The sequence below is a fragment of the Mus caroli genome, unplaced genomic scaffold, assembly GCF_978045245.1.
Source record: "Mus caroli unplaced genomic scaffold, Mus_caroli_1 scaffold_8, whole genome shotgun sequence".
NCBI classification, from domain to species: Eukaryota; Metazoa; Chordata; class Mammalia; order Rodentia; family Muridae; genus Mus; species Mus caroli.
In genome coordinates, this window is record NW_028227263.1 from 44,023,476 (window position 1) to 44,047,992 (window position 24,517).

Consider the following 24,517-nt stretch of genomic DNA (forward strand, 5'->3'; position numbering starts at 1 on the left):
ATCTCAGCATCCACCATTTCAAAAAGAAGCCTCTCTGGATAAGGCTGCTAGCATGCAGGGAAACCATTTTTTATTTAACATGACTAAATAAGCTTTTGAGTTTGTGTATATCCCTATGAATTTTAATATATATTTAGACTTGTAATAATAACTCTTACAACCTGGGTGTACACAGAGAAATTCTATTATACCCAAAATTCCATAATACGAACCTTTGCTATCAAACTTCCCCTATACTCACAAACCCTAGTTCCACTGATCGTCTTTACAGACTTAGTGAACTTACTTTACCTTTCACACAATGTTATATAAATGGACTCACTATCATTTTTTTTTTTGATACAGGATTTTTTTTTTTGAGACTGGTCTCAAATTTGAAGCAATCTTTGCTTCTACCTGACCTAAGAAGTATTGGGATCTTAGACATGCACCATCAAGCCAAAGTTCTCACATATAATTTTTTACACTGGTTTCTTCCACTCAGCACAATGTTGATAAGATTTATCTGTTGTGTACAACAGACTTCATTTTTTAATGGGAGACATCCAAGTACTTAGGAGGCTGAGGCAAGAGGATCACAAGTTTGAGGCCAGCTTGGGTTAGTGACTTCCATGTCAGTGAGTTTGAATTAAAAGTGGCCAGCACCACCCATGCTGACCCCTGTAATGCCTTTCCCACCCCTTGAGACACAGGAGGCTAAGCTCCTCCCAACAGAGAGAACAAAAAGTCCAAGAACAGGACCACAAAATCCACCAATTCCCTAGCCACCCTGGAAAGCTCCCACCCACCCACCCATCTACCCACTGAGAAACCTTATATAAAGCTTGCCTTGGGGCCAAAGAAATCACTCAGTGGTTAAGAGTATTGTCTGTTCTTCAAAAGGGACCTGAGTTCAATTCCCAGCACCCACATAACAGTTCACAACAGTCTGTAACTCCAGTTTCAGGGGATCGGACATCCTCATTCACACATACAAGCAGGCAGAATACCAATGTACATAAAATAAAAATGAATAAATAATTTTTTAAAAATCTGCTACCCACTTAATTCTTTGCTGTTTCTCTCCCAAGCATAAGCAGTCACCCACTGGTGTCTTTCTCAGTAAATCTCCTAGGATACATAAAACTCTATCTGGGCGGGGGAGGGGGAACCACAGAGGTCCCAATAAGATGGCTCAGAGGTCACACCTGATAGCCTGAGTTCAACAGCTTAGACTCATATAGGAAGGAAGGGGAGAACCAAGTCCTGAAAACTGTCCTCTGACTTCCACATACATATCCTAAGTAGACATACATGTGCACACACACACACACACACACACACACACACACATACACGTATAACCAGAACAGTTATTTTTAAAAGAATCTAGTCTAACTAAAGTAAGATAGTATTTTTATAGTTTACCTTAGACTATCAGGATAATCTAACATTAAGCAAATCCTTTACCTATAGATAGTTTCATTACCAGCTCAGGAGTTCCCATACTGCTAGCTTAGAAAAACCCTTGACTTACTAAGAAACCATTCCTGCCCGGCAATGGTGGTTCACACCTGTAATTCAAGGACTGTGGAGCCAGGGGCAGGAGGACTTTTGAGTTTGAGGTCTGCCTAGGCTAATAATCAGAACCAGGCATACCCAAGCTTCAGAGCAGAAGCCTGTTCGTATCTCAACAAAACACACAAAATGAGTTGTGGAATGTGGCTCAGAGGCAGAGCAATTACCTAGCATTCATGAGGCCAAAGCATCAAAAAAATTTTAAAACTTAGCACTGAGGTAAACCTTTCAGTTCTTTTGGTTATCTGAAAAACTTACCAGTATGAGGCAGAATAAAGTGGGCTTTGGGAGAAGGTGTACTAGAGATTAAACCTAGTACTTCATGCATGCTAGCAAACTACCACTGTGATATATATCCCAAGCTCTTTTACTAATTTTCACTCACTTAGTTACCCAGACTAGTTCTAAACTCTGTAAGCCCAGGCAGGCCTTGAACTTGCTTCCTTCCTCAGCTTTTCAAGTATCTGGGATCACAGGCTTGTGACAGCACACCTGGCTTAAATGAGGTTTTAATCCTTTCAGACTTCCTGGATAATCTGCAGTATGCTTAGATAGGTCACAAAAGTCTGAGGTCTCTGGCAACCAGTGCAACAGGAATTTTTCTACACCACCTTACCACCATTACCTCAGCTCTGCTATATCTACCTAACTTTCTAGCTAGATCCTGAACGCCACTCTGTCTCACACATGTTTAGACAAATGAAGCACACACAGTTTTACTAGTTTCTCACTCTAGGTCTCAAGATGACAAGTGACCATGAAACTGCACAATAGTGAACCTCTAACCTCTAACCACAGAGATCTGAGGTTACAGTGAGAAGAGGGCAGCCCAGGCAAGGCAGAAGCTGTGCTGAAAAAGAACATCATCTCACCACTGGGGTGCGAAAGTGGGTGACAGCGTTTGTGTTATTTTAGAACAGTTTGTGCTGATGAGATTTTTGTTGTGGTAACATTCCTCTAGGATTCCTCTAAGAGAACATTTTCTTCCTTTCCTCTTTGACAAAGCAACTCAACAGAATGTGAAAAAAGGAGGAGTGTTGACAAAGATATTCAGAAATGTGCAGAGCTTGTATTATATCAACATTATTTTTGAGACAGGATCTCACTCTTTAGACCAGGCTGGCCGCAAATTCACAGAGATCCTCCTGCTTCTGCCTCCCATGTGCTGTTACATTACTTTTCAAAAAATAAAAAAAGATTTACTTATTTTCTGTGTTTGAATATCTGTTTTCCCTGCATTGTACCTGTGGCAGTCAAGAGGATGTTGGATCCCCTGGAACGAGAGTTACAGACAGTTGTAAGCCCCCACGTTGATACTTAGAGCTAAACCCTGGTCATCTGTAAGAGCAACAAGCGCTCTTGACCTCTAGCCCTCTCTCCAGCCCTTACTACATCACTTTTTCAGTTGCTGAGCTCTTCATTCTCCAGTCTCCAGGCAATGCTAGAAAAATGATCAGGATATTTCTCGACCTCTTTCCTAACAGGAACATGGTCCCCTGAAGGCCAGTAATATTTCTAGATAAGACTAAAAATGTAAATGCCTTGCCCATAGTTGTTGGGCCTGTTTAGCTTCTAATTACCAGACTCAATAAATACAAAGCATCTGGGGCCCCATGTTCCTTGCCAATCTTTAGTTCAGCGATTGGTTCCTTGGTTTAACCAACCCGCTCCACTGTGCTCTCACCACAGCTATACGTGCATCATGCTGTCTCTGCAGCTCAGGTGCCCGACCACTCCTAGTCTGTTCAAATTCTACCTTTAGTCACCCTTCAATTCCTTACACATTATTGATCTTTACAGAAGAATCCCCTCTACCAATCAATTAGCAGAATGCTGTTTTCTACTTGCCCTGTCTTCAATGACAGAGGATTCAATATTTAATGAGCCGATCTCCTCTATAACAAAATATCTCTAACTATTAAGCAATTATTTATCCCAGAAAAATAAACCTGGCTTTTAATTGGCCCTGTTCTACATTTAAAATAAAGGAAACAATACAATACATAACAGCATGGGCTTTGAAATCAGATAGAGGCCCAAATTTAGTATGTATCTTTAAATAAATGTTAAGACTTTCTAGCATCTCAGTTCCCTAATAATAAAACCAATTTCCGAAGACTGTTAAGAATATTAGAGTAACTATGTAAAGAGCTTATTGCTGTCTCACGTAGAGTAAAAGATCAATCAATGACAACTAGTTCCACAGTTTTCATTATCATTTGCTTTAGAGAAGGTCTAATGTAGCCGTAGCCTTGGCAGACTCGGCTTGATCCTCTTTCCTCCACATCCAGAGTGCTGGGTATGAACAGGACTAGGCATGTGCAGGCTGAACCACAATGCTCAGCCAATTTGTCATTTTCAAAATCTGACCTCTCAACTCCTTCTGTATTTGAAGTCAAATATATTACTTCAATGTCAGGGGTTTAATGTGATAATTGACCAGTCTCATCACTGAGAAATGATTAGATCACAAAAGCTCAGGCTTATCAATGGATTATTGTTCTGGTGGATTAATAATATAGTTGTAGGAAATACAGTGGTGTGTATGGGTATAACCTAAGAAGACCGCGTTCTGTTCTCTCTGTTTTCTAATTGCCATGATGTGGGGACCTCGGTTCTGTCATGTGCTCCTTAAAATGATTAGTCTACCTAACTACAGCCCGGAAACAATTCTCAAACAATGAGCTACAATAAATCCTTCCCTCCTTCAGTCAGTTTTCTCAGATATTTTGTCACAACAACCAGAAACCAGTTGCTTCTTTTGCAGACTCAAAGGTAGACTATTTACAAAAAGAAGAGACTAGGCTTCTCTGTCCTAATGTACACTATGTGACTATTGAAGATTTAGCATGGCCTTGTAGCTTCAACAAACTGCTGGTTTGTGTTGAGCTTGAAATAAGAAACCTTCACATCTTTCCTACGTGATGATTCTTTACTCTGGGCTCTGCTGACCTGGAACTACAGTAATGCCAAAGTACAACAGTCAAGCAGCTCTCTTTAAGAGTTTTCTTTCTTTAGTTCTTATTACCTGGCTTCTGTAAACTATGCCTTTAAAGATAGACTGACCATCCTGAGATTTGCTTCTTCCTCCCAAATAAGAATATAAAACCCCAAAAGGTGGGATCTGCATATGTTGTTGATTAAAATGCTTCTATGAGGAGTCAGGAACTATGAGGAGTTTGCCTTCTTTCTCACATACCAACAGAAGGCTGAATACAGATTAACATTCTCTTTCCACAGCAAGACCACATTAAAGACCCAGGGAAACTAGAGACTGTGAGACCATCGGAGGAATCCCCTTCCCTCCCAAATAGTTAGGTCAGTGTTATGCTATCCACCAGTCAGCAAACGGAGACCTGTTCTGCTGGGCATCATCCCACCTGACAGGAATTAATTCCTAGAAGGCAACAAGCAGAGGCCGTCTTTCCACACAGATTAGTCTAGGCAGCTTTCAGGGATCATTTCACACACAGAGGGAAGAGCCATAGAAGGTAAGAAAGATTACCTCATCACTTTCTTCCACATCCACATCACCATTGGCATCGTCATCCATCAGCTTATGGATGTTGCGGACGGCCTCAAAGCTGAGCTTCTCATCCTCACTGTGGCACAGGGGCTTGTCAATCCGGCAAAACTCTGTATGGAAAAACCAAGGGACACCATTACTCAGAGATGCCACTCAGCCCCCACCAGTCTCTTGTGTCAGCAATCTTAGCTTCCAGTTCCTGACTCCTCATAGAAGCATTTTAATCAGCTACATATACAGTGACGGGAGCGCATCATCCAACCTTCACCCATCTCTTGGAAACTGTGTTGCGCTTCCCCATACAGAAGCAATGCTTTAGCATCCTCATACTCTCCAGCAGGCCAGTCTAACTTAGGGCTAGGCCTGCTCTAGGACACTGACAACAGCACAAAGAGATATCTTAAAAGTCAGAGTGGAAAACCAAAGGGACAATACATACAGGAAAAAAGGGTTGTACTCACTAATAATCAAGGAACTATGTTATTTAAATATAATTATTGGTCAAATAAACAAATGTAAATTCATATAATGTTTTTAGCACTAAAGCAATTCGAATGTCTAACTAAATGTTGTAGTTTTCCTTTTTGTTTACTTTGTCATTAGAAACACATATAATATCGACCATAGCCTAACTAGGCAAACCTCACACATCAATAAAGGTAGGTGACTTTTATTGTCCTTCCTATCCTCCAGTCCAGTCTCTTCAGATTTACCCTTAGTCCTGCTATAGCCTATCCACAGAAGCCTCTCCTCTGAGCCCACCTAGGGACTCAGCCTCTTACTTTGTCACTAAAGGTACATATAATGCTTTCATAAGTGTTATGCAGATTTAGTAGGCTTTTTAAAATAATGGAAATAGTTTACCAGGCTCCAGTGACCAAAGGCCTTAAGGCTGGACATTCTCTAAGGTCACCCAGCACTTTCCCCAAAGGCCTATGGCAACTGCAAGACATTTGTATTCCTACCAACAGGCTCTGATATGTAACCTGAGCAGACAGACAGGTGACCTTTGCTTCTGGCAACCTCTAGCATAGAGGATTAAGGGGATGAGGCTAAGAGAGGACAAAAGTTTGATGTCCCACATAGTGTTAGAACCATATCCAGAAAACCATGTCAGCCAAAATTTACAAATAATTCCTTCATCTGAGCATTTCCTAAGCTGTCTCCTTGTCCTCCCTGAGACCTTTTCTGTATCTTCCACACAGCAAGCTTCCCACAGCCATCTGGAATACCATAAGAGATCTACTCATTTATCAATACATTTTTTTTACTACAATGAAAGAATCCTGAATTAAATGTCAAAAACACATACACCAAAATTCCATCCTTAAACCGGGTGTGGTGGTGCATGCCTTTAATCCCAGCACTTGGGAGGCAGAGGCAGGCGGATTTCTGAGTTCAAGGCCAGCCTAGTCTACAGAGTGAGTTCCAGGACAGCCAAGGCTACATAGAGAAACCCTGTCTTGAAAAATCAAAAAAATAAAATAAAAAACAAATAAAAAACAAAATTTCATCCTTAATCAACTATAAACTACGTGGCATTAGACAGTGGTTGAACTATTTCCCACCTCCTTTTCTCATCTGCAAAATGAAGTAATAATCTGCTAAATGCACTTTTTGTGAGAATTTGTGTGTGTATTCATTAAAGCACCTCTCATACTAGGCATGGTGTTGCCCAGGCATAATAACAGAATCAGGAGCACTGGGAGTCTTGACTACTTAGGGAAACCAAAGCCAGGTTGGATGACATGAGATCCTGTTGTTACATAAAATAATAAATAAATAAATAAATAAATAATTTTGAAAATAATCTGATATTCAATACATTTCCAATATTCTTTCTCCCTTCTCGATCAGCAGGTGAATAATTTCCATCTTCACATAACTGACTTTTCCTGACAGAATTAGAAGAATCAAAGCAGCCTCAGTTCTCTCTGAATGTGAGTGATTAGCCCTGCCACTTGCGTCACAGCTTCTTAAATTGTTGGTTACATAACTGAATGTGGGAGTTGAAATGCAAAAGGTGGCAAGACAAAAAGGCTCTGAACATGCAATGACCAAAAATTAATTCAAAATAAAATGCATAATGACTCTGAGGTGTTACCATACTGGGCTGTGAAACTTCACTGCAGCCTTGGTTCTGAACGCACGACATGCTGACTTTGCATAGTGCAGGCCATCACACCACACAACTCCAAGAAACACTTGCCTGAAAATACCTCGGCTCAGATTTCAGACTTTGGGGGGGAGAAGGGATGAGACAAGGTCTTGCTATGTAGCTTAGCTAACCCAGAACTTATTATATAGACCAGGCTGGTCTCAAACTCAAAAGGACCTGCCTACCTGTACCTCCAGAGTGCTGGAATTACAAGCGTAAGCCTTATTTTTTTGAGACAGTCTATCACTGAAACTGATGTTCACCAATTCTGTTGGGCTAGGTGGCTAGCCAGCCCCAGGCATCCTACTGTTTCTGTTTCCCCAAGCTGGAACAGGTGTGAAGTAGAATCCCAGCTTTGTATACTTGTACAACTGGAGTTACATAAAATATCTCAAGCAAAAAGAGGTCACATATGGGAAAGATTTAAGACACCCGTTCTAAGTGACTAGACACTGATTCAGTGTAAGACTCTAACAATGACCTGAACTCCCTCCACGTTTACTTGCATCACTAGTAACATCTACATCACACAGTGCTACATCACACAGTGCTACAACTGTCTTTTTAACATTATGCCGCTTGACTGTGATCTCCACAAATTAAGGTCAGCACATCCCTAGCAGCAACCAAAGTCTAATTTCTTGATAAGATGCTCTGAAAAAAAAATATTTAAAGAATACCTTAATATATTAACTCTAGGGAGAACAAAAGAAAATAACTAGAAGCAAAAAGAAGATCAAGGCCTAGGCCCAAGTTCTTGAACTTTTAGTCTCATGACTTCTGTATATAGTCAAACTCTTTTTCATTTGTTTGTTTTGTTTTGTTTTGTGACAGGATTTCTCTGTTTAACAGCTCTGATTGTCCTGGAACTCACTTTGTAAACCAGCTGGCCTTGAACTACCAACCTCTGCCTCCCAAGTGCTAGGATTAAAGGTGTGTACCACCATACCCAAACTTTTTAGTCAAATTTTTTAATCCCAAAGAACTGTTTGATATTTATCTGGTGTCTACCAGAGGGCCAACAAGACAGTTCAGTGGGTAAAGCTGCTTGCTGTGTAAGCCGATGACCTGACTTCAATTCCCAGAACTTACATGGAACAAAGAAAACTAAGTTCTGAAAGTTTCACCCTCTGGTCTCTAGACGAGCCATGGCATGTGTAAGCCTGGACATAAGCTTGCATGTGTGCACATGTACACACACATGCACACATACACACCATACATATATACAATGATGTTCCTAACAAGTTAAGGAAAACAGCATGCTTGTGAAAACTAATTATGTTTTCTGGGCTGGAAAATGCAGGTCAGTTGGTAGAGTGCGCAAAGCCTGCAATCTCAGCTCTTGAGGGGGGAGAAGCACGAAGATCAGAAGTTCAAGGCCATCCTTAGCTACATACTGAATTTAGGCCTGCCTAGATATCTGAGACTGTAAAAAGATTTTCTGAAAACATCTTCATGAGAAGGGGAGGACTGCTTCACATTTTTGTATCTACTTTCACATTTAAGCTGTTGTAATACAGCTTTCACTGAGGATCAAACACAGACATATAGTTGGAAAGGGGAGGGAGTTATTTTATTAGCTTCTTCAGATAAAAACTATGGCTATTCTCTGCTTTTGTATCTAAACTTGATACGTGGTCAGGGTTAGTTTAAGACTACCTGCAAATCTGAAACTATATGAATAAACTTGTTGAACTCTGTAACATTCATATTCATTGGTCTATCTTGTACTTTGAATGAATCTTTTTATATATGCATGGTTTTGTAATATGATACACAGCTCATTGGGAAATGCTGGGATCTAGGTTATGCAGAATATTCAAATGTTGACACATTCTATTTAGACAATATCAAAATAATCATAATCATTAATGTCACCAGTGATTTAATCAGAAAAGCTATCAAACACACAGTAACTGATATAAATTTTCAGAAACTTAATTTTCACTTAAAAATTGGGAATTTTACAATTGGCAGCAAATATTATCAGTTGTTTTCCTTCAAGTAAAACATTCATTTCGTTCAGTTTCCAAAAAAATGTCATGTTGGTTACTAATACTCAAGCCTATAACCATAGAATGCCAGGAAGCAGCTCACCACCAGTTTCAAGTCAGCTTGAAATTCAAAATAAGACCTAGTCTTAAAGGGGTCAGGGGAGCTGAGAAGAAAGCTCACCAGTTAAGAGCACTGGCTGTTCTTCCAGAGGACTGAGGTTTGATTCTCAGCACCTCCATGGACACTAAGAACTATTTGTTAACTCAGGTTCCAGGGATTCTGATGCCCTTTTCTGGTGCTTTCCCTTCAGATAACCATCAATCTTCTCCAGGAAGCAGAGCTTTATTAAATTATGTCCCTTGAACACAGCATGTATTTACATGTGCATACATATTAATCTCCATTGCTATTTTCAGACATACATCTCCTAAACTCCTTGTAATTTTTCAAAATGATAAGGGTATCTTTGTATGCTGATGGCATATCCTAATGCAACCTCTGAGCAGCATCAGGATGGGAGCTGGTCATAAGAAAGGCCAAGCCAAGGCTAAGAGACTTTCAGTCTCACTCCTCAACCTTCAGGAGGGAATTCAGAGTTAGGTATCTGGAGCTCACATGATGGAATGAGAGAGCCGAATCCTTTAAGACATAAGCAGCCTCTTACTATTCTTACTATTCCAGAGGAAATTCGAAGTTCTCTCCCCAAGGCAGAGTTAGTCATGTACTGCTCACTGTCCCATGCTTCATAGCGCTTTGTACATAGTTCCAGCATATGAATTTTCATGTTCCGCGTTGTTCACATGCCACATCCAGAAAAGGGCAAGAACCAAGTTTAACTCATTTTATTCCCGAGAGTCCAGTCTATCATCACTGCTAACATTCTCCATGTCAAGCATGAAATCAGCAAATGCTGGCTGGCTAACTGAATGAAGAGATAAACCCTTGCCCTCAGAAAGAGATCAAAAGTTTCAGACTGAGAATATTAACCCTGGGAAGACTCTCAGATCTGGTCAAGAAACAGAAGTTTCAGAGACAAAGTTACAAGGAAACTAAAGTGGAGATGAGCAGGGCAGAGTAGATGAGTGGACTGACTAGAGATATGAAGACTATGGATACAGATTTAGTGTTGAGAGGGGAAAGGTCCCCAGTGAAACACATAGCAAGTCTAGTCACCAAGGAGAAAGATCAGGTCACTGGGATGTGTACAATCCAGCCAATTTGAGAGATGTTCCTGCACTTATTAGAACACCATGTCCTCGTGTCCACGAAGAGACCCAGTTCTCAGCAGGAGGCAGGAATCCAGAAGAGCTTTAGAGCCTTTCCTCTGAACAAAACTGGGGCTGCCTTCAGTTTTTCAAGCAGCACTGACAGTAATAACCCAAGATTCAAAACTCCGAGAGCTTACTTCTCTCCCAGGGGTCATTTATCAAAAACAGAGTGGTTGCACAAGCCTATAATCCCAGCATTCAGGACAGAGAAGTAGGGGGAGCACCACAAGTTCCAGGCCAGCCTACTCTACATAGCAAGCCTGATGCCACCCTCTACCTTCCTCACAATGGTATGGGAACACACACACACAGGCACACACACACACAGGAACACACACACACAGGCACACACGCACGCATGCACTTAAAGTACAGATCAAAGATGGTGGGAACAGAAGGGAGGATAATCCAAGCAATGAAAGCCATAAGAATTCAGCATAGTAACTTGATATCTGATGTATTATCTAGGTACAATGGTGCACACTTATAATCTGAGCCAAGAGAACCACCACCAGTTAACCAGCCTAGTCTATATAGCAAGTTCCAGGCCAGCCAACAATAAGCAATAAGATTCCATCTCAAAACAACATTGCCAGGCAGTATATGCTCACCAGCACAATAAAGGCTTGACTGTGGTGGGCATGACCAACTTCCCTCTGATTGCATTTAAGGCCTGTTTGGGGAGTAGAGTCAGGGAAGTAAATAGGCACCCTACAGCTAGTATTGTAAGCCCAGCTAACAACCCAGGTCTAGAGAGGTCACAGGCCCAAGCTCTAAACCTATTGTTGATATATCAGCAAACTGTCTTCTAAATACCTCTGCTTATACACATAGACAAAAGCTGTTCCCAGCCTAAATCAGAGAAGCCTCTCCCTATACTGAAGGGCAGTGAATGCAGAGAATACTGGCTGCCCAAGATGCAAAATCTAAGCAATGATTGTGGGCCTTATACCAGCCCCTTTAAAGCTCAGGGAACATTGTTGAAGAGAGTCCAGAAAGTTTTTAAAAACCAGAAAATAGAGTGAAGGGCTACAAAATGCTATTCTGTAGACCTGGTTAACCATTAATTCCTAACAATTGTAGTAGCTTGCACTGGGCCCACATAAGACCCAATAAGTCAAGGAAAGAGGGTGGGGGTCTCATGACACACTGCTCTTTACCTCTGAACTATTGGTCAATGATAGAGTCTAAGAAAGGGTGAACCACTGTCATCAGTTGTATACCCATTGCTGAGAGTACCGAGTTCTAATAGATAGCTCTAGTCTCACAGCTTCAAAGATGGCTCTGGTTAATCTTCGTGAATCACAAAACTAAAAAATCAAGTGAAAGATTTGTGAGGAGGAGTTGGGGTGATGTAGAAAGGGCTTGTACAGGGTGGGGGTGTGAGTTGTCAGTATGCAGTATGTCAATCAAAATAGAGAACCACCGTGGTTGTGCCTCCTAATAACCAAACTCCTTCTCCTAGACCATAAAAGGAAGCCCCAGACAATAACTTAAGTACTTAAGTACTTTCTTACTCGGGTGACTGACTACTTGGTTACAGAGTATTTTGATCTGTACAATTGCTTTGCTTTTGAATACAGTTTCCTCTAGCTACTTTGCAATCTTTGTGTGCCTGTATTATAATGCTTTGAAAAAGGTACCAAGTATCTGGAAAGATCTAATCCAAACACTGACCAATTTACTCTCTGGTAAAAAGTGGCCAAAAGTTCCTTTCTCACTTTCTCGCTAGGTTTTAAAAACAAGTTGACAGGTCACTAGAGAAGAATATTAGCTCTGGCACTCTGTAAGAACGAGGGAAGAGGAGACGCCCGTAAGAAAAGAGAAGCAAACCTGAGCCTCCGCTGGATGGCAAGGCCTCACTAAGCCGCCGTAGCCTCTACAGCTACATTCTTCCCCTCCTTTTTTTTTTCTTCAAACTTTGCTCTCACAAGTAGCCTTCTTCAAAAAGAAAATGGTTAATCCCTACAGGGAGTTCCTACCAAGCAGGCCAGGACCTCAGTGTCATGGGTTCCTTCTGCATTCTAATTGCTTTTGCCTTTTCCTCAGTCTCTCAGAACTGTAACTACTGCTAAGCAGCCCATTTTCCTGGCTTTTGTCTCTGTATCCTTCCTGACTGGTTTAAAAGTATCTGTCCCCAGTTCATTTCAGCTTTTCACTTAACACTTTTAAGCAACAAATTATTGAAATCAGAACTAGTCAAGCTAGTTAAAGGCACTAGGAAGTCAAAATAATAAAACCCTTTTCTGACCTCCAGGATCTCCTCTATGCTTACCCTCTGAATTCCTGAAACACATTCTGAATTACAGAAATGGCAAATGTGCATCTTTAAATTCTTTCATACATGTTGACTACTATGCCTAAGCATTCATTTTTCTCTCTTTCTCCCACCCTGTTATTTGCTTTATGTGTTTGTTTGTTTGAGACAGGGTCATAGGTAGCCTTAAACTCACTATGTGTTCCAGGCTTGAACTCAATATATATCTCATGGCAATTCTCTCTCAGCTCCCTAAGTACTGGGATTACAAGCATCAGCTACTATTAGGCAGGATTAGTTTTATCCGAAAAATCAGCAAGGTCCTTTGAAAAGCAGTAACCCTACAGCAATGTTAGTTGTTCATTTGTCAGTTCTCTGTGTTCTACTTTACCAGAGCAGCCTTTGATTTTTCTCGTGTTCCCCTGTATCTAGCCAAGCACTAGGCAACACAGTTTCTGATGTAAGAATAACTTAAAGTTGTATACATTCTTTGAAGATTTGCTTTTCCCAGCTTTGGGGTACACATGCCACAGGTCTTTATATGCTAAAGCTGTCTATGCCAAGAAAAAAGGCCAGTCTCAGAGGAATTAAATCAACACACTTGCTCAAAAACTACCCCAAGTTCTCTGACTTGGAGGCTGACCCAACATTCTTGTGCCCTAGCCAACACTTGTCAGAGTCTGGGATAGCCAAAAACATAATTAAAGACAACTCAAGACAGATTTCTACTGAGAAAAGTTTTAGAAATGCATTAGAGACCTAAGGAAAGGCCCAGAGAGAGACTGTGCACAGTGCTAACAAAAAGTGTTTAAACTATCAGTGGAAAATATATATTATACACACACACAACCAGTGGGTTACACCCCTTAGCTCTCTTGATTGGGATGGCCTTTGCAGTAGAGGCCTGACCTTCAGAAATCAGTCCTGACTTGTGAGGATGAAGAAGCAGGTCTATAAGCAGGTCTATAACCTACACCTGGTTTAGAAATGAGGCTGGTTCCAGCAACTATCACAGCTCAATCACAACCGTGCCAAAAGCACAGTGACAAATGCTTTGAAGACATTAATACTGAGGAATCAAGCACACACTAACCATAGTAAAAAAATAAATAAATAAAAAACCAATGTGGATTCCAGTTTCCATAGCAATAGGAAGATGGACTCAGATTTCCTGGATGTGCTGTTCACTGGCTTACCAGAGAATCACTACTAAACTCCCCAGGAGACCACATTACTTTTCTATCCCACACAAACTTCTACTCAAACAATAAAAGGTCAATGGACCCTCCGTCTCCTCCGAGGAGAAGACAGCCAAGAACATCTGTTGAAAAGCCTTGAATTCAACTCTAAGAAGAAGCTGTAGCTTCAGAGTGACTTTCTATACCACGGCCTTTCTCAGTATGTGGCAGAATTCCTCATGAGTGAGGACCATCCAGAATGAAGTATGCCTAAGCCTCCTTATAGACCTGCTTCCTCATCCTCACAAGTCAGAACTGATTTCTGAAGGTCAGACCTCTACTGTAAAGGCCATCCCAATCAAGAGAGCTTAGTGCCCTAGATAAATACAAAAATCTCCTCAATGATCTCTGTCTGTTTCGTTTCTTTCAGACTCATCCCTTATCAAGTAATCATAATTTTTCTGAAATTTAAATTTATTAGATTTTGTTCTGCAGAAAAAAAAATCCTTTGTGGATATGCATGCACACACATGTACAAGAAACTTGAACAAGATCAGTAGAGTGTATCAATGCCAATATCCTGGTAGTAATATTCTATTACTTTTTTTTCTTCCAAATTGACACTGTGGAGAGAAATTGTAATGTTTCCCAGTGATGTCTCCATACTACTTAAAACTGCATGTAAATCTACAATCATTTCAGTGAAAGTCTTATTTTTTTCTAAAGATTTAGTTTGATTTATGTGTGTATATATGAGTGTATAGCATGTGTATGCAGGTTCCCAAAGAAGCCAGAGTGGATGTCAGAATCCATGGAACTGGAGTTACAGGTGGTTGTAAAATGCCTGACATGGATAATGTGAAACAAACTTGGGTTTTCTGGAAGAACAGTTGCTCTTAACCAATGTGCCCTTTCCCCAGCCTGAAAAATTTTATTTCTAAAACACATCTTCATTAATGAAATTCTAAAGTGCTATAGAAGTATTTCAAAGAATTTGATATAATAATTATTGTATGTCAAGTATGATAGTGCATACCTATAAATTAAAACCTTCAAAAGCCGAGGCATGAGGCCTGCCACAGGTTTAAGGTCAGCTTAGGATACAACGCTAGCTCTCATCCCAAGGCATCTTTTAGCATCCACTGATTGCCTCGTGGACATTTTCAAGGCTTCAGATGCTCAGTGGCTAATATAAGGGTTGCATTATTATCCTCTCTCCTGCCACTCACATACACCCTACATTCCCACCATTCCTAGTTACTTTCCATTTCATAAATGAGCAAGGTTCACTTGCTGGCTTTGTAAGTTTTCTTCTGCCTACAGGAACCTGCCTCATTCCATGCCTGACAAATTTCTACTCAAATTTCAATATTCTACTCAGGCTTTTTCTACTTCTTAGGGGCTTCTCTACACTGATCATTAAGGTTTGGTTAGGAGTCCTTAATCTATGTTTATATTCTTTAAGGCCTTGTGCTTCTATTGTAACCTAAAACATTTATTTGAATTTTCTGCCTCTGTATCTATCTGTAAAATATAGAATCTACTTCATGGGGTGTGAGAATTTAACAAACTGATACACACAAACTACTTCAACTCAAATATGGCATATAATAAGCATTTGATTACTATCATGTTCTCCATTGTACTTGTCCATCTAATCACTGACAGTCTGTGGCAGGTGAGTGGGAATGTCGCCCACAGGCTCAGATATTTAAATGGGTGGTGTCTAGTTGATAGAACTGTTCAAAAAAGTAGGAGGTGTTAGAGATGTGCCCCCCGGAAGTTGGCTTTGATGTTTCAAAAACCCCTGCCAGGCTGTGTGTGTGTGTGTTTCCATACACCCTCCATGATTCCTGCTTCTTAACGGATCAGATGTAAGTCTTCAAATGTTGCTATAACGCCATGCCTTCCTGTCAGTCCGCCTGTCACCATTCTCCCCAAGATTATGATTATGAACTCACTGGTGCTCTGAAACTATGAGCAAGCACCCAGTTAAATACTTTCTTTATAAGTTGCCTTGGTCATGGTGCCTCTTCATAGTAACAGAAACGTAACTAAGACTAAGTCAAAGCAAGAACTAGATTTGTATTCATCTCTACTTAAGCACATAGTAGATGGTAAATGTTTGGGAAATTAAGGGAGCTAAGACTGGAATAAGTTGATGGAATCTAAATCAAAGTTAGAAATGGGGATTTAAAGAACAGAGCACTGTTGCTAAGAACAGGAACTAGAATAGGTTGGAACTAAGAATAAAATAAACACTTCTAGAAAATAAACACAAGAAAGCCCTGTTAGAGACTGAGAATTTGAATACATAAGAAAAATTGAGAATGCTAATTTTTATAGTCTAAACTGACTCAAGCCAAACCAGGCATGGAAGCTCACACCTATAACCCCAGCACTTGTGAAGACAGGGGTGGAGGATTGCTTTGAGTTTGAGGCCAGCCTGGGCTAAACTACCTCAAGCCATTCTTAATTGTACTGTAGGATTCTTTCATTTATCATACTAGCCCAAATAATTGCTTAACCTTTTGGAGGAACTATTTTTTGTAGCTATAAAATGTAAAACAATTTTCTATTTAAGATTATTCAAGCAAACCACATAGTCCATGGATAAAACTAAAATTAGCTTGTCTTGGGTTAGTATTTTAATTTTGTTTTATTTTGTTTTTCAGACAGGTCTCACTATGTAGCTCTAACTGGCCTGGAACTCTTATGTAGATCAGACTGGCTTTAAAAAGTTCATCAAAAAAATCAGAGTTCTGCCTGCCAATTAGCTCATTCTTTTATTTTAATAATTATGTATTTTTATTTTATGAATATTTTGCCTGAATGTATGTATGTATACCATGCATGTGCCTAGTGTTTGTGTTAGTCAGAGGGTCAAAACACTGGAACTGGAGTTACATATGGTTGTGAGTTCCCATGTAGATGCTGAAAAATCTGAGTCCTCTGGAAGAAAAAAAAAAAAAGCACTGTTAACCACTGAGGTTAACAACCTCTTAGGTTCTCCTCTTGAGACTCATTTTCTCTTAAAAATTAAAAAGAGCTAAGGATGTACTTAAGTAATAAAGAGACACCAGGACCTGGGTTAGCTCCCACTACTACAAATAAATACATATTTTTTTAATTCAACTGAGCTTTTAAAAAAAAGATATATTTATTTATTGTATGTATATGAGTAACACCAGAAGAGTACATCAAACCCCATTACAGATGGTTATGAGCCACCATATGGTTGCTGGGAATTGAACTCAGGACCTCTAGGAGAGCAACCAGTGTTCTTAACCACTGAGCCATCTCTCCAGCCCAGAGCTCTTTTTTTAATTAGGTATTTTCTTTATTTACACTTCAAATGTTATCCCCTTTCCTAGTTTTCCCTCCAAAAATCCCTATTCCTTCCCCCGTCCCCCTGCTGACCAACCCACCCACTCCTGCTTCCTGGCCCTGGCATTCCCCTATACTGGGGCATAGAACCTTCGCAGGACCAAGGGCCTCTCCTCGCATTGATGACCAACTAGGCCATCCTCTGAAACATATGCAGCTAGAGCCATGAGTCCCACCATGTGTTTTCTTTGGTTGGTGGTTTAGTCCCAAGAAGCTCTGGGGGTGCTGCTTAGTTCATATTGATGTTCCTCCTATGGGGCTGCAAACCCCTTCAGCTCCTTGGGTACTTTCTCTAGCTCCTTCATTGGGGACCCTGTGCTCCGTCCAATGGATGGCTGTGAGCATGCACTTCTGTATTTGTCGGGCACTGGCAAAGCCTCTCAGGAGACAGCTTTATCAGGTTCCTATCAGCAAGCTCTTGTTGGCATCCACAGTAGTGTCAGGTTTTGGTGGTTAAATACATAATTTTAATGATTGGAGGCTGAGGCAGAAGAATGATGAATTTTTTAAACTACTGTTTTGCTTTATTTTATGTACATGAATGTTTGCCTACACATATGTATGTGCACCATACACATACCTGGTGCCCATGGAGACCAGAAGAAGAAGTCAAACCCCCTGAAACTGGAGTTACAGATGGTTGTGAACCACACAGGTGTTGGGAATGAACATGGGTCCTCTGCAAGAGCATCTAGTGCTCTTAACTGTTGAACCATCTCTCCAGACTTAATTTTTTTCTTGACACACCCATTCTGTTTTACCTAAAAATTATTCACTATTGAACCATTGATTAACTTTTTGATGAACTACAAGCTAACTAACATCTCTAAAGCAAAATAATGACAAAGTTTGCTAGACTCAATGGGGAAAAGCCTAGGCATGGAAGCACATACCTACAATGCCAACATTGGGAAGCGAAATAGCATTGTCATGAGTTCCAGGACAGCCTCTAGTCTGCATATAGAAACCCATGACAGCCAGGGCTAACCAACTCTGCAGTCTACAATGATGACCTGCCTGCTTACATGATATGCTGGTGCAATAGTGGCACAAATGTTGTAGGAGAAACCAACACTATCTGATTGGATTTAAGCCCACTCCATGAGATGGAACCCATGCTTGTCACTGCTCAAATGGATAGGAACCTGAGACTACACAGGCCATGGTCCTAGGGCAAATACTACTGTTCTGCTAAAGGAATACCACAATTAAATGACTTGCAATGATATTCTGCTATGCCCATAGATCAGTGTCTTACTAGACATCATCAGAGAATCTTCCTCCTGCAGTTATGGGAACTAATACAGAGATCCACAAATGAACACTCTGCAGAGAGTGAGAGACCTAAATAGGATGGCTACATCAAACCCCTCCTCTCATGGCTCAGGAACTATACAGAAGACAAGGCTGAAAGACTGTAAGATCAGAGAGGATGGATAACACCAAGGAAACAGTGTCTTCCACACACAACAGGACTGGTGCACATCTGAACTTCCACTGACTACAGGAGCATGCATAAGGCCCAAGACAAATGGGTCCTAGAGCAGAATAGAAGAGGTAGACATGAGCTACAATCCCTAGCAAAGAAGCTATCTCCAATCACAACCACTTGTAAAGGAAAAATTAAGTTTCTCCATTGGAGGCTCACTAGTTATATAAACCACACTTAGGGGCAGGTTCCATGCCCAACAGTAGAAGGCCAATGCAAAATGAACTCAATGGTTTTGGGGGAGGTTTTTTTTTTTGTGTCTCATATTGCCTTGAGCATATTTTACCTTCCATGTCATTTGTGTATATATTATAGATTCTGATTTTGTGTTGTTATGGGTTTGTGTGTGTGTGTATGTGTGCCTATATGTGTGTGTGTGTGTGTTCTTTCTCTTTTTTTATTCTGCTTTGTTTGTTGTATTTGCCTGTTGATTTTCTTTTCTTCCTTTTTTTTAAAGATTTATTTATTTCATGAGTACACTGCCACTATCTTCAGACAGACCTGAAGAGGGCATCAGATCCCATTATAGATGGTTGTGAGCCACCATGTGGTTGCTGGGAACTGAACTCAGGAACTCTGGAGAACTGTCAGTGCTCTTAACTGTTGAGCTATCTCTCTAACCGCTGAGCTATCTCTCCAGCCCAGCCTGTTGATTTTCTAAAGAGAGAAAAAGAAGTCATGGAGTTGGATAGCTAAGCAGATGGAGAGAATCTGAGAAGAGTTGGAGAAAGGGGAAACCATGATTATAATATATTGCATGAAAAAAATCTATTTCCAATAAAAAATTTTTTAAATAGAATAAATGGAAAAATATCAAGGAACAAATAAAACACAACTTTCCATCTATTCCTATTCTCCCTACAACTTACACAATCATACCCTATGATTTGATTTAAAAAAAAAAAAAACAGATTGTCATCATATACAAAATTCATATCAAATAAATTCATCAAATGATCATCCTCACATACATAGTGCCGGCCTACATAAGACCCTATGTAAGAAAAGTGCTACACAGTATCATAACAGAAAATTATTAAGTTAGTCAGAGTAATCCCATCTGGAATCCCAGCATTCAGGAAATTGAGGCAGAAAGTTCAGGAGTTTCAAGGCCAGTCTGAGCCACATAAGACCCTATCTTAAAAAGCAGAAACAAGCCAGACAAGGTGGCTCATGCCTTTAACCCCAGCATTCGGGGGGGGGGGGGGGGGCAGGGCAGAGGCAGGCAGATTTCTGAGTTCAGGGCCAGCCTGGTCTACAAAGTGAGTTCCAGGACAGTCAAGATTACACAGAGAAGCCCTGTCTTGAAAAAAAAAACAAAAAAAAAAAACAAAAAACAAAAAAACAAAACAAAAAACAAGCAAAAAAAAAAAAAGCAGAAACAATAAATAACAATTATTATTTAATTGTATTTTTCTAATTAGATTCCTTTAGTTCAACCACCACATCCATTACACCATTATACTTCCGATGCCCACAAGCTGTCAAACTGGTAAAAATTTCTTGAATAAGAAAGAGTCTATGGGGGGCTGGTGAGATGGCTCAGTGGGTAAGAGCACCCGACTGCTCTTCCAAAGGTCCAGAGTTCAAATCCCAGCAACCACATGGTGGCTCACAACCATCCGTAACGAGATCTGGTGCCCTCTTCTGGAGTGTCTGAAGACAGCTACAGTGTGCTTACATGTAATAAATAAATAAATCTTTAAAAAAAAAAAAAAAAAAGAAAGAGTCTATGCATTTGAATACTAGACTGGTCATATTCAGTAGCAATTTTAGGACCACGAGCAAGAAATTTGTCTAAATCTTAGTTTATATGTTAAATGAAGTCACAGTCTTTGCCTTGAGGGGCTGGGTGAGAAGTAAAGGGTGTTAATGTCATCGCTCTGCACAGCAGACTGCTGTGTGACAGATGGAACCCAGGAATCCACGAGTCACTGTATTACCCACACAGTGGGCTCCTGAACCCAGAGATATTTGTGAGATGGTATTTTCTGAATATTTAGTCTATGACAGGAAGGAAACAGAATATTGGAATTATCTTTAACATTTCTGTCTTGCCTGTCTCTCTTTCTACTACCTCCTCTTCTCTCTCCCTCTCTTCCTGTTTTTCTCTTCTTTTCACTTTCAGCAGTTTTGTGTAGAACAGCCTGGTTTCAAGCTTGCTATGTAGCTGAAGATGGCCTTGATTTATTCATCCTCCTCCCTCTACTCCCAAATCCTGGGATCACAGGCCTGCACTGCCAATGCCCAGCAAGCATTGTTTTAGCCTTTGGTATCTGCCTGCCTTGTTTGTTCTTGCTTGGATTCTGAGTTCCTAAAATAGCCACTATTCATTTGTTTGTTTATTTATTTCCTCTTACTTTTCCACGTCTTAAACAAGAGTGCCTTCATCAGACCCCTTTAGGCTGACTGTTTGGTTCTTGCCATTCTTTATTAGCTGCTAACATATCCTGCTTGTAATCCAGTTTCCTGACCTGCTGTACCTTTCTCAGGGCTAAAACAGCATTCCTGGTGACGGTTCCAGGCTATGTTTTCTCTGAGCAGTGGAGGCATGCTGCTGAGAAGTGGAAGACTTGGACCCAGGACTGGCTCTGCCACAGTCTGAATACATAGCCGTGGGTAAGGTGCTTGTTCTCTCTGAGACTTAGACTTCTCATCTTTAAAATGAGGAATGTTAACTAAATCAGTGGTTTCTAAGTGTCCATAAATTCTGTGTTCAAGTTTAAGCAATTTTGCCGGGCAGTGGTGGTGCACGCCTTTAATCCCAGCACTTGGGAGGCAGAGGCAGGTGGATTTCTGAGTTCGAGGCCAGCCTGGTCTACAGAGTGAGTTCCAGGACAGCCAGGGCTACACAGAGAAACCCTGTCTTGAAAAACTGAGAGAGAGAGAGAGAGAGAGAGAGAGAGAGAGAGAGAGAGAGAGAGAGAGAGAAAGTTAGTTTAAGCAAGTTTTTTCTTCTGGGGGGGCCTCTTGGTATATGTATTAGTAAAACAAGTAGGTTGGCCTAGATAGAAACCAAATCTAACCTAAATATACTCTCATTCTTAGTGGTTTGTTTTTTTTATTTTTTTATTTTTTTTCTTTCTGGAGATTTCTGACAGCTAACAGCATGGACAGGAAACCCTTGAACACTTCTAACTTGGCAAAGTTTCCTGCTCCCTCTGAACCTCGTCCCAGCCCATTTCCTGTGTTTACAGCCGCTGGGTTTTGTACTTAGTGACAGGCCTGGCAGGTCATACTCTACTGGCGTCTCCACAACTTGTTACAAGGTAAAACAAAATGAGTGCCAATTTAGGAACCAGGAGGAAGGGTTTTAGTTTCAGCTATGTGACGTCCTCTGTCATACTTCAGCTTCCTCATCTGAAAAGACAGAAAGTTTAACTGGTGCTTTTTGTTGTTGTTTGTTTGTTTGTTTGTTTGTTTGTTTTGGCCTTGATGTTGGAAGATAAGAGAATTTGTCTTTCTATCTTCTTAGAATAACCCTCTGTTTAGCCTGTTTCTTCCATTCTCCATCTTGGAAAGAATTGAGAAGACTCCATTTGCATTTTGTATATTGGACAATCTAAAAGGAAGAAAACAAGTCAAACAGCCAGGTGTGGTAGCCCACACCTATAACCCCAGCATTCAGAGATAGGTAGAATTCTGGAGTTCCAAGCTGGCCTGGTCTACATAGGGAGATCCACACTAATGAGGGCTACATACTGAGACTATTCAAGTAAAAAGGAGAAAGAAGCAGCAGCAGGCTCGGCCATGACCAAAAAGCTTTATAAGAATGCCAGCAGAGGGGCTGGAGAGATGGCTCAGTGGTTAAGAGCACTGACCTTCTTCTGAAGGTCCTAAGTTCAAATCCCAGCAACCATCGATGGCTCACAACTATCTGTAATGAGATCTGATGCCTTCTTCTGGTGTGTCTAAAGACGGCTACAGTTTACTTAGGTATAATAATAAAACCTTTGGGCCAGAGCCAGAGGGGCCAGAGCAAGTGGGGCCTGAATTCAATTCCCAGCAACCATGATGACTTACAATTTTATTTTATTTTTTAATATTCATAAAATAAAATAAATAAATCTTTGAAAAAAAAAAAAAAGAATGCCAGCAGAGAAGACTTAAGGTGGAGAGCTGTTATCACAGAATTGCCCTACAAATGAACTCTGTGGTTGGTAACCATGTAGATACCAATATATAGTCATTCTTGTCAATATTCTGAAGACAGAGCCTTTAACCCCAGCATTTGCTGGACAGAGGCAGGCAGATTTCAGTGAATTCAAGCCCAACCTGGTTTACGTATTGAATTCTAGAATAGCAAGTGTTACATAAAGAGACTCTGGAGATAGACCAATATCCCAATAGCCCAGTTCCATCCCTGCTTCCAACATCTGTGTGGTCAGGGATTTAGTAGATTGGATCTCAAGGAGAAGATATGTAGAAATGCTCAACACCATTCCTGATTCTGTTTTCCTTTCTTCCTTTTCTCATTTTTACAATGCTTATCTGTGTATGTCTGTATCTATGAGTGGTTTGTGGGGTGTGTGTGTGTGTGTGTGTGTACATGTGTGCACCCTGTATATTCATGCAGAAGCCACAGGAGAATCTCAGGCTTCTTTTTCTATTGTTCTCCACCTTATTTTTGAAGGCAGGATCTTTCACCCAACTGGACACTTGCTGTTTGGGCTAGGCTGGCTAGTCAGGGAGCTCTCAGGACACATTTGTCTCTGTTCTGCTGTTTCAGTGCAGGGAGGTTACAAGCACACTCACTCATATCCAGATTCTACATGGATGCTAGGGATTCAGACTCAGGTCCTCTTGCTTCCTTACAAAGTCTCCTTACATACTGAGTCACCTTCTTAGCCCTTTCCTTTACAATGTTCTTAATTCTGTTCTTAGAAGTAAGTAAAATGATGCTGAAGTCTATCTGTCTGGAGCATGAACAAGTCATCCTGTTCACAGGACAGAATCTGGTTATGGCCAGAAAAAAAAACCTTTATGAAGCCAGCCTGAGTTCAGAGTTCTAACCTCATGAGAGATAGGACCAGTTAAAGGTTTTCCCAGTAGTAATAGAATTTTCCCTGGACTTTGCAGAGCCAGAAAGTCTTAAATATAAGAAAACAGTCAAAAAAAAAAAAGGCAGTCTTGCTCTAGAGTTCAGTTCTTAGCCACAGCACTATACTACATTAAGGACTACCAGAAGAGCTTTTATACACATTTAACCATGGAGGCATGGTTTTAAAACCGCTGTCATAGCTGGGCACAGTAGACTATACTTGTAATCTCAGCTACACCACAGAGATTCGGTTGTAGAACTATTTGAGTCCAAAGGGTTAAAACTAGCATGAACAACACAGTGAGCCCTATTTCATGAATATACTATGAATCAAACCCAGGCCCCTGTGCATGCTAGAGAAGTACTCTACAACAACCCTTGAGTTTTGGAGAAAAGCTTTCCTTGTATATGCTAATCTTGAATTCATGATAAACCCCAGGCTAGCCCTGAACTCTCAAACTTCCTCCTAAATTCTGGGATCACAAGCATAGGTCACTATGTTTATCTAAATTTTTTTTGTTTTATTACTTTTGATTTGGATTTTTTTTTTTTTTGAGATAGGACTTTAGGTCTTCAACTCTTGGTCTTTCCACACTCACTTTCCTGTTGTAGGATCAAAGGTATGTGCCACCATAACCAATGTTTTTCTTTTGTTTTT

At 40.5% G+C, this 24,517-nt stretch overlaps 1 protein-coding gene across 4 annotated transcripts in view; it reads right to left on the bottom strand.

Moving 5' to 3' along the window:
- The window catches only part of Stim1 (stromal interaction molecule 1), a 167,324-nt gene that overhangs the window by 75,552 nt on the left and 67,255 nt on the right, over window positions 1–24,517 (bottom strand). For all 4 annotated transcript variants that reach the window (XM_021166503.3, XM_021166505.2, XM_021166502.3 and 1 more), the window contains one exon: window positions 5,063–5,193. In XM_021166503.3, coding sequence (XP_021022162.1) covers window positions 5,063–5,193 — 131 coding nt within the window. The remainder of the gene's footprint in view (window positions 1–5,062; window positions 5,194–24,517) is intronic.